The sequence below is a fragment of the Hevea brasiliensis genome, chromosome 13 (genome assembly GCF_030052815.1).
Source record: "Hevea brasiliensis isolate MT/VB/25A 57/8 chromosome 13, ASM3005281v1, whole genome shotgun sequence".
In the NCBI taxonomy this organism is placed as follows: domain Eukaryota; kingdom Viridiplantae; phylum Streptophyta; class Magnoliopsida; order Malpighiales; family Euphorbiaceae; genus Hevea; species Hevea brasiliensis.
Window position 1 is genome coordinate 77445663 of NC_079505.1, and position 11890 is coordinate 77457552.

Below are 11890 nucleotides of genomic sequence, written 5' to 3' on the forward strand. Positions count from 1 at the left end.
GCTAATCTAACTATATCGAGCATTCCCTGCATGAGTCCTCTACTCACGTCCCTGACCAACTCTAGATTGATGTGCCCTATTACCAACTGTAAACTGAGAACCCTGCTTATTACACTGATAAGAACCTTGATGACTCTGTCCCCTGTTAAACTGATTACCTTGACTATCTTTCTTAAATGGCTTGCACTGCTCATGAGCCCAACATTCATCATCATATATCTCTATCTGTCTAGCCCGATCAACCACCTCTTCATATTTAGGTAGTCGTAAAGGAGCTACACGATCAATTAGCCTGTCTCGTAAGCCCCTTTCAAACCTTTGAGCCTTCTTCTCCTCATTTGGAATCAAGTATTTACCAAAGCGGGATAATTTAGTAAACTTCATCTTATACTCTGTAACTGTCATGTTGCCTTACTTTAAGGTTTCAAACTCTAAATCTTTAGCCTCTTGAACACTAAGAGGGAGAAATCACTCTAAGAAGAGAGAGTGAAACTCAAGCCAGAGAATAGAACCTTTGGGTCGCCCATTCTTCTTAGAGATATACCACTCACGAGCAACTCCCTTAAGCTGATTTCCTGCCAACATTACCATCCTAGCACTACTGCAACCCATAGTGTCATAACACCTCTCCATATCATCTAGAAAATCTAAGGGATCAGCTACTGCATCCTCTCTAGTGAACTCCTTTGGTTTTAGCTTGAGAAAGTCTATAAAGTCAAGAAATTGAGCCCTATCCTGAGCTAGTGCTGAAATAGAGCCAACCACTGGTTGCTGGGGTTGAGTTATAAGGTACTCAGCTATAGTATTAACATCATGATTCAATGCATGCAATCCCGCTGCCAGATCTGCCACAGCAACCTGACCAGCTCTAGGTGCTTGACCTACAGTAGCTAATTGGAATGGTTGTGCCCTAGTCTTAGCCATAGGCATCTGTTCAGATGTTTGATTAATAGTTTGAGGTGGTACCTTCCCTGTTAGATCAAGGTTTGCACCATTAAGACCCTTAGCCCTAGTTCTCTTCTTATGTCTAACAGACCCAGGCACCTATTCATTTTAATAAACAAGTATTAAATCTGAAAATGTGAGCCAAATTAAGATAGGTGAAAAAGTACGACGAACGCAGACATCTAAAGCAATGATAAACTGAAAAGATGTTAAGGATCCTATGCTTCGCAAGTTTACTAGACCTAAACCGGGCTCTGATACCAACTTTGCCATGACCCAAAATTATGAGTCGTGACCGGCACATAATTTAAGTATTCTTAAATCATGGAAGCCTTACCAGAGTATCTTGAATGAATATATTGTCACTTACTAATCCCAAAAATAAACAAAATCCAAATAAACAAAATACTGAATAAACATCATAAATATCCCATAAGTAAACTGCGGAGTCTCTACAGATTTCAAATAAAAACTTAAACTGTTTAATAAACTAAACTAATATTAGCCCGAGGAAACATGAATTCGGGCATACCATGAGAACAAATCAAAGATTGTCCCTCTCCAGAAAATGGACTGAATATTTGGATCAGCTGCAGAATTCTACTGATCTGAAACAAATAACAAACAGAGAAAACGTGGTTTGAGTTAATGCTCAGTAAATGATAATTATAGCACACAACAGAATAGGAATAGACAGACGCTTGATTAATTTCATAATAAATTTTCTATTCAATAAAATCATGCTCATGCTATCAAAATCTTTAATAAAATAATTTCACAAAACATATATATAAAAGAAATTCATTCAATAAAAATTTTGTGGTACAGTACACCAGGGTGATGATACCCCACATCACTAAAGGCCAGATGGTAAGCGCTCTACCAAATATTAGATATCTTCCTCCTCCTTCATAGATATCAATGCATATGATACTAATGCAAACCATAAATTGCAATGATGCATGACTCAACAATGCAACCTAATACCGTGATAGTCCACACGGTGGAGCCAGATAACTAATACCGATACTGGACACATGTACCAATTCAAAGCAGAAAATCAATTTGTACAAATCAATCAAAATCAACAAAAAAAAAAACTTTTAGATAGCAAATAATAATTGATAGTACAATTCCAATAGTTTATTTCAATAATTCCAGAGCGTCAATAAGATCAAATCAATCTCAAATCAATTCAGTGTAACACATCGATAAATTTTTATAGTCAGATATCAATCAATATAAAGACATTAAAGGCCTGTTCCCGGAATCCTAATGGCTCTAATGTTGAGATAATTGACAAAATTAATTATTTAATCAAAATTAAAATAAAATACAATAATAAAATAAAACTCTAGAAAGTCACATGTAAAATAATTGTTAAAATATTGATTTAAAATTTAATTTAATAACAAATTTAATATTGAGAAATTTTAAAAGGGACTAAAATGGTACCATGTACTATAACTGCCACTCACCTGGAGCCTCCAAAATAAGCTAGATTCAATAAAAGAGACAATTTCAGCTGACAGATTGAATAGTCGAATCTCTTTGAAAATAGAAACGAAGGTGATGAATAGAGAAGTAAGAATTTATGGATTTTCTGCGCACATCAGATTATAAATCGTAAATTAATAATAATAATAATAATAATAATAATAATAATAATAATAATAATAATAATAATAATAAGTAAAAGATGATAAAAATGTCTGTTGAGAGTATTTGGTATAAAATGAGGGTGATAAACAGACTTTAAGAGCAAAGTTTAGCAGAAAGAGATAATTATGGTATATATATTTTAAGAGTTCTATTAGGTGTAGAATGGGATAAGAATTATTATTGAACTGAGTTGTTCAAATTACAGATATATATTTAATTTCCAAAATAATAATATATAAAAATAAATGAGCAGGCCATCTAATAAAATATTCTCTTTTTTTTAGATAAATATATTAAATTATTGTTAACTAATTAAATAAATAATTAGATAAAATATTAGGTTTCCATAGTTCCAAGAGATGTCTTATGGAGAGTGTTAAAACAAAAGAGGGCATCTATTAGGTACATACAAGTGTTAAAAGATATGTATGAATGAGTAACTACTATTGTGCGCACAGTGGGAGGGGACACAAGAGATTTTCCTATCTCAATTGGATTACACCAAGGTTCAGCAGTAAGCCCTTACCTTTTTATATTAGTTTTAGATGAATTGACGAAACATATACAAGAGAGTATCCCTTGGTACATGATGTTTGCAGATGATATAGTTCTAATAAATGAGACGGGAGAAGGAGTCAATAAAAAGCTAGAGCTTTGGAGAAGTACTCTAGAGTCAAAGGGTTTTAAGTTAAGTAGAACGAAGACAGAATACATGCATTGCAAGTTCGGTGAAGGCCGAATTGGTGATAGGGAAGGAGTTAGTTTGGATGGAGTGGTACTGCCCCAAAGTAATCACTTTAAATATCTCGGTTCAATCCTTCAAGTAGATGGAGGATGTGAGGAGGATGTTAGTCATACGATTAAAACCGGATGGTTGAAGTGGAGAAGTGCCACAGGAGTTTTATGTGATTGCAAGATTTCCAATAAGTTGAAAGGAAAATTTTATCGTACAGCCATACGACTGGCCATGTTATATGGTAGTAAGTGTTGGGCACGGAAGGAGTCATATGTGTATAAGATAAGAGTTGTGAAAATGAGAATGTTAAGGTGAATGAGTGGTCATACTAGACTAGATAAAATCCGTAATGAGAGTATTAGAGAAAATGTAGGAGTGGTGCCAATTGGGGATAAGTTGAGAGAAGGGAGATTGAGGTGGTTTGATCATATAAAGTGTAGACATACGGAGGCTCCAGTTAGACAAGTAGAGCACATTAGTTTAGAGGATAGAAAGAAAAAAAGATGTAGACCTAAACTGACTTCGATGAGAGTAGTAAAACATGACCTAGAAACATTACACATTTCCGAGAACTTAACCCAAAATCGTTTAGAATGGAGAAAGAGAATCTATATAGTCGACTCCAAATTCTTGAGATAAAGTCTTAGTTGAGTTGAGTTGAGGTCTCCTTAGCCTTTAAAGTATACGTAGAAAATGAAAGATTTTGAGTTTGAATTTTTCAATTTTATCTATTTTGAGATTAATTATCTTTATAGTCCAAAAAAGAAAAAGAGCCATATCCCATTAATTATTACATCTTGGAAAGAAAAGAAATGAAAACATGGAAGATGTCAAAGTATTGTGAACATTCAGCCAATTGAAGCTTTGAAGGAACATGCACAGTGGAAAGAAAACTCTGCTGATACTTCTCTCTCCTCTCATGAAAGATAAGATTAACAGCAATATGAAATGTTGCTTGATTAACACAATAGAGAGGAATTGGAAGAGAGAAATGAATTTGAAAATCTTTCAAAGGATAAGTCGCCCATTGAGACTCGGAAACTTCTGTACATGTTTCAATATACTTTGCCTCAACAAAAGATCAGAGTACTTTAAAATTAATCGCTTACTGATCACCAAATAAGCAACTGCCCAATACTAAGTGGGATCACAACAATTTTTTTCTTGCCATTTCCCATTATCCAGAGGCGACTGAAATTAGGCGTATACATTCTGTGGATATTTTTGTTAAATTAAGGGGGTGAAAAATGCTGGTTCTTGGTCCACTGGTATACTTTATTTCATTTCTTGTAAACATGCACAAGAATGGATTTAGGACCAACCATCATCAATGGAAAAGTTTTTCTTTTTTCTTTTAAAATTATCATCAATGGAAAAGTTTAAATTTTGAATATCACATGAAGGTATACATAATTCATATGATTTCAATTAATTATTAGCGTAATATACAGTCTTCTATGTTATGTTTTCTTTTTTTTTTTTTTTTTCACGTGTAGTCTTCTATCTTATGTTATGATGGCAAGACATTGACATGTTTTTTAATAAATAATTCATATAATTAATCTGTTTATTTCATAAAAAATAACTTTTATAGATAAATATTGTTCGCAAAAATATTTTTCAATATTTGATTATAATGTTAATATAATGTATTTATATCATTTATGTATAAACATTTTTACATTTTCAATAATATTTTCAAAATTTAGAAAATGAAATCCTTTTTGAAGAGGGGAAGTTATTTTCTTTAAAAATAACTTAATTTTTCTAAAAATGTTAGATTTGTGACCCAAAATTCTAGTAAATTTGGAAAATATCTTTTCCTAATTTGAGTGAGAGAAATATTTCTTAATAGTGTAGAGGAATATTTCCTAAATAGTATAGAACTCTTACTTTAATATTAGTCCTAAATTGAGTGGGATTCTATTGAGGGGATTAACATTATATATAGGAGTATTGTGGAAATATTATTAGGCTTTGTCTACTACTGAGAATATTAGTTTTGAGCCCATGGAGTGAGTGGCCTTGTTAATAGGTAAGGAGTAACTTTGCCCATTAATGAGAAGTATCTATCCATTGTAGTCATAAGAGGGAAAGAAACTTCGGTTTAAAGTGAAAAATGACATATATAGTCTAAGAGGAAGGTATTATTGTTCATTGTAATTGAAAATACCTTTTGTAATGTAGTAGTTAAAATAGTAAATGTACTAAGTTTTATATATATATATATATTCTCTAAAATTCCATTGTATAATTTTCTTACCAAATAAATTATGATATGTAAAATATATTAATTTTTATTTTATGATAAAGAAAATTAGATAATTATATTTTATATTATATAATATTAGAATTTTTAAATAATTTATGAAAATAAATATATTATTCAAATTTTCTATTATTATTTAATAATTTACTTATAGTATTAATAAAGTTCATATATTTTAATATAAATTCATATTTTTACTTAAATTATCTATTATATAGGTTTAATGGCACAACTTGAAAGGGGCGATTAAACTTGTTCAATTTATCTCTCTCAATTTAAATGTCATGAGACAGCCTTTGAAAAGTTTTAAAATAAGTAGGTAGGAGAAATTTGCAAATCCTCCATAAGTAGGATGCATATTTGATATATATAATTTTTATTTAATTAAATTTTAGTTGGATTCCGATTAAATTGTGGTTGAACTTTAAACTCATAATTTTTTGCTTTCACCGGCTCGTAAGTTGGGTTAGATTTAGCAAATTTAGAGCATTCCCTGTTTTCCTCTCGTTTTTGTGTATTTCCCTTTTGTTCTGCTGGCCAGGGGCTCCCTCTGCCCTTGCCGGATGTGGGTTATACCCTCCCCTCCGGCATGGGTTGTAGATAGGCTATTTTGTGGTTTAAAGGTCTTCACAATGAAGGTTTCTTTTGAATTGTTTGGCTCTGTGTTAGCTTGCATATGTTTTTGTGTTTGTGTTGTTGCTCTTGCAAGGAAGTTGTTTCAATGGCTATGGTACAGAGAGAGAGGTACCCCGAGGGTCAAAGGTAGGCCCAGTGAGTGTCGCCCCCTCCGGCTATGTGAGAATGAGAGGCCACAGGGCTCTACCCTTCTCTCAAATTTCTGCTCCCTTCAAGTTTTGGAATTAGGGGTCTTAACACTGCTTTTGTGGGTTTGGGTTTTCTAGGTTGGCATTTCTTTATGCATTGCTGGTTTTAGCCTTGTCTTTCAATCTAGTCACACCAATGCTTGATAGATTCAATTTGCTTCCCTAGATATTTCCTACCCATTCAATCTCAATGGCAATGCTACAATGGCAGGTGCTTCTATTTTCGGGAGGTTCTAGCTTGCTTGGCCTTTTTCACCATGGGTTGCTTTCGAGATTCCCTTTTCAGGCAATATCAGCCATTTATAGTCCATTGATGCTTCAATCGAAGTTGTCTTTCCCTAGTGAAAGTTCAATCATCTCTTTATGCAGCTCCTTGTGCAATGGCTTATGGTTTCTTCAGATGAGTTATGGGTTTGGACAATGGTGCATCATCAGCTATGGCTTTTTAATGGGCTTGGACCCTCTTTTAGAATAGGGCTGGGTTTGCTTAGATGGTCCATGAACTTCTTTTATAAACTAAAATTGTAAATTGTTTCGTACATCAATGAATTCTAATATTTTTTGAGAGAAAAAAAAATGTGGTCGGATTTGAAAATGTTGTACAATTAATTATTAATATATGATATAATATATTGTAATTTAAGTCATCACTGCGGATCAGGATCACGGCATTTAGACTAAGACGTGACACCGAGGACAGGACAAAAATCGTTTCCATTCTTCTCTAAACCTTAAAAAAGAAAATTACAGGTGAGGCGACGGAAGTCTTCAAAACGCAGCTGAGCTGCTTGGCCATTTTAGGGGAAAGGGTAGGTTTTTTTTTTTTTTTTTTTGCCTTTTGGATTTGATCAAAATACTTTGCTATAAAATATAAAAAAATAAAAAATTAAATATAAACTAAGATTAACTTAATTTAATTTACATATATATTTAAAATAAAAAATTCAAATAGAGTTGAGTGTCTCCAATAAATTATATAAATTTTAGATTTTTTTAAATATACTTTTTATATTATAAATAGAAAACAACTTTCGCAATAGGTTTGCAACTAATTAATGACAAAAAAAAAAAAAGATTGATCGAGGATGAGATTTAAATTTTAATACTTTTTAATTTAAGATCTCTAATTTTTTTAAAAAAAATATTTAATTCAAAAACTTAAATTTGTAAATAAATTTATTTTTTAAAAAAAATATATCTGCAACATTTTTTTTTATTAAAATTATTAATTATAAGGATATCACCGAATCCAAGAGCAATGTGATAAAATTTTCAAATGAACAAGAAAGACCATGCTTTGAAAGTTCGAGGAAAGTGGAGTTTTCAAAATATTCCGTATTCAAATTTTTCTTAATTTAACATTTTTTTATTTTATTTTATTAAAAAAATAATAAAATAAATTTTCAAAAATTTGCATAAATTATTATTGTGCTGGCTAAAATTATAAAATTTTTAAACTCATATAAAAATAATTTAATAATTATTAAATTTAATATTTACTTATAAATTTATTAATTTATTATATATATTTTTTAATTAATTATTTATAAATCTCAATATAAATATTTATTTAACGGTTATTAAATTTATTTTTATATGAGATTAAATTTATATATTAATTAATTTTTTAAAATAATAAATAATTATAAATAAAATAATTTTTAAAAATTAATAGATAAAAACAGCCAAAAGGTGTTACTTCATATGTGTACTCAACGCAAGTAATTTCTTTGATAAAGAAAACACATGTAATGCTCCGTTTGATTGTTGTAATTTGGCATTACATTCTAAAAAGGACTGAATGTATCTTTTAACTCTCGATTTTATTTAAAAACTTATTTGATACTTTTATTTTTAATTACATTTTATTTGAAATTTAAACTATAAAGTTATAATTATTTAATCGTTAAATTTATGAAAGTGTAACTATTAAATATATAAATCTTATAAAATATAGTGCAAAATTATATCCACATTAATTGATTATAAAAGTTAAATAATTATATTTTTATAAAATTTAAAAATTAGATGAGATATAATTAATTTTAAAAAATAAATATAATTATAATTTAAAAATAAAGTGCAAGAGTAGAAAGCTTAAGTTAATATAAAAATGAACTTTCATAAATGAAATATTTATATATAAATTTATGTATTTTATATATAATTTAATTTTTATATATATTTTAATATAAATATTTAACTTAATAACTATTAAGATTTTTTATATAAATTTGGGATTATATTAAATGCACAATAATGCCATGGCATGTATTAGTTTATTAAAATAGAAGTGGTAATTTCATTTAGTTAGAAATTTGTTGGATTCATTTCCATTAACCAAATTCACGTTTCTATTACCTGCAGAATTTTTTTTTTTCCTTTAAAAATACAATAAAAAATAAAAAGCTTACGAGATGAATGAATCATCTGCTCACTTTCTATTCACACCCGCAAGAGGAAAAGAAAATCAGAGCAAATGAGATTTTTCTGTTCTTTCTCTGCGCAAAACTAACTCACTTGTTTCTTTCTCTTGCAAACCACAGAGGGAGAGGAAGAGAGAAAGAGAGAGATGCCAGAATATTGTGTAACAGGTGGGACAGGGTTCATAGCAGCTTACTTGGTGAAGTCCCTGCTAGAAAAGGGCCACACTGTAAGGACAACCGTGCGGGATCCAGGTAAATTACTAGCCTATTAATTGCAGATATGCTCTTTAATTAATTCAAGCTTATAGGTTAATGATAATTTTTTTTTAGAAGAATGATAATTTCTTTTTCTTTTCTTGTTTCCAGGGGATTCTGCAAAAGTTGGCTTTCTTAGAGAGTTAAACGGAGCCAAGGAGAGATTAAGGATAGTGAAAGCCGATTTGTTGGTGGAAGGAAGTTTCGATGAGTCAATCCAAGGCGTTGATGGCGTCTTCCACACTGCATCACCAGTTCTCGTTCCTTATGATGATAACATTCAGGCATAAATGTTCCCTTATCAGTAATATCCCTTGTTGGATCCATATGTGGGTTCTAATCATCCTTTTTTTTTTTTTCTTGTGCAGGCAACTTTGATCGATCCATGTATTAAGGGAACCATGAATGTGCTGACCTCCTGCGCCAAAGCTAGTAGCGTGAAACGAGTTGTGCTGACCTCTTCCTGCTCTTCAATAAGATATCGATATGATGTCCAACAAGTTTGCCCCCTCAACGAGTCGCACTGGAGCGATCCTGAGTACTGCAAATGCTACAACGTAAGAGTCCACTAGTTATTGCTCTGTTTCAATCTTTGGTTAATTTGGGGAATTAATTCTAATTCTTGATTGATTCCAGCTCTGGTACGCTTACGCAAAGACTATAGGGGAGAAAGAGGCATGGAGAATAGCTAAGGAAAGAGGGATTGATCTAGTGGTGGTGAACCCCTCTTTTGTTGTTGGTCCATTGCTTGCCCCACAACCCACAAGTACCCTGCTTCTTATACTTTCCATTGTTAAAGGTCAGATTTTTCAGCACCAATAGTAGTTAAGAAAATTTAATCATTTTAAGAATTTGCATGATTGGGTATATAGTTTACATCCATGGACGAAGAAGAGCAGCTTATATGAAGCAGAAAGCAGAATTTCAGTCCCGCCTCTTCCTGTCTGACATCTTGGATCACTTCTTTCTCAGGTTTGCGAGGCGAATATCCAAACACAACTGTGGGTTTTGTGCACATAAATGATGTGATTGTTGCTCATATTTTAGCAATGGAGGATAGCAGAGCATCAGGCAGGCTAGTTTGTTCAAGCTCAGTAGCTCACTGGTCAGAGATAATTGAGATGCTGAGGGCCAAATATCCCTCTTATCCATACGAGAACAAGTGAGTGAAGCATCAAACTGTTTCATTTCCACTACAATTTTTGTCTAGTGTAGTTCAGCTAGTCTTATGTAATTTGTTGTGGGGATTACAGGTGTAGCAGCCAGGAGGGAGACAACAACCCACATAGCATGGATACCACCAAGATTGCTCAATTGGGATTTCCTCCTTTCAAAACATTACAACAGATGTTTGATGAATGCATCAAGAGTTTCCAAGACAAGGGGTTTCTTTAAAACCCACGATTATGCCTGAAGCTTCAACGTGCATGCTCCTTGCTGTTGAAAAATAATAACAATAAATAATGTGTGCTCCTTTTGGGCCGTGGGTTGTGGAATTGGGTCATAAGATTTGCTAATGTAACAAAAATAATCATCTTTTTGGGCTGTGGGTGATTCAATTGGGCCTACGTCCTTGATGAATGGCATTTTTGTCCATTTGGGCAAATGAAAACCAATATATACATGTTTTATGCAATTGGGTGACCATACGATGATATGTCGCTCCTTTGCATTACACCCATTAACTCGTCCCCGTTTGGATTCCCATTCATTATTTCCAGTAGTTGCACTTGAGCTGATCAAGAAAATGACGGAACAACAGACCCACCACCATTGCTCCAATCTCTCCAATCCGTATAACTATTTCACTTGTTAATGAAATCACTTCTTGTGCGTGATTGTTATATATTTATTTATTGCATGGATTAATGAGGTAGGAAGATTCTTTATTATCTTAGCATTTATTAGATTTCACACTGTCGTCTGCCATCTTTGGACAAATTAAAGCAGCATCTATTAAATTATTTAAATTATAATAAAATATTTTTCAATTTAATTAAATTATTTTTTATCTCAATTAAAAATAAAATAATAAAATTAATTTAAAAAAAATATTATAAGAATAGTTATTATGTTTAGTACATAGGAGGATAAAATTGAAAAAAAATATTAATTAATACTTTTAAATTTTTTTTAAAATGATAAATAATTTCAGATAAAAATAATTTTTCAAAAATGATTAATAAAAGTGAATAAAGAGAATTAAAGATAGAATTATTTCTAATTACGATGGATAAATTCTAATTTATCATTTAACACCCAATAGTAATAGTAAAATGAAATTTCTTGGTTGAGACTTATGAGATCTGATCAGTACTTGGTTTGTTTCTTTCGAGTATTTGATTTGATTTCAATATTTCATTAAAATTTTATTTAGTTCAATTTTATTATAAAATTTATTTTATTTGTAAATAAATTCAATGATAAAATTTATTTACAAATGAATTTTTTTATTTAGTATATTTTATATTAATTAAATGTGAAATTCATTTAAAATTAAATTAATTTTGTGTTTAAAATGAATAAAATAAAATAAAATAATATATAATAAAAATATAATTTTATCGCTTGAAATACATATAATTTTAAATTTAGAATTTATTTATAAATTTTATCAATTTTAATGAAATTTAGTTTAGTTATAATAAATTCTGTGGAATTGATTATTAAGAATTTCAAATAAATTTTTATTTGAACTAAGCACTAAAATTTTAAATTTATAAATAAATTTTACAAAATTTATGAAATTCATTTATACTAAACGCTATTTAAG

The 11890-nt window shown here is 30.7% G+C and overlaps 1 protein-coding gene across 1 annotated transcript; it reads left to right on the forward strand.

Annotated features, from left to right (window-relative positions):
* The first annotated feature begins 8845 nt into the window (after nt 1-8845).
* LOC110652785 (tetraketide alpha-pyrone reductase 2) lies at nt 8846-10798 on the forward strand. The gene is made up of 6 exons (XM_021808402.2): nt 8846-9114; nt 9229-9401; nt 9486-9674; nt 9754-9916; nt 10090-10279; nt 10371-10798. Exons 1-6 carry the CDS (start codon nt 9009-9011, stop codon nt 10510-10512), a joined length of 963 nt encoding a protein of 320 aa, XP_021664094.2. The 5' UTR covers nt 8846-9008; the 3' UTR covers nt 10513-10798.
* Nucleotides 10799-11890: the final 1092 nt, after the last annotated feature.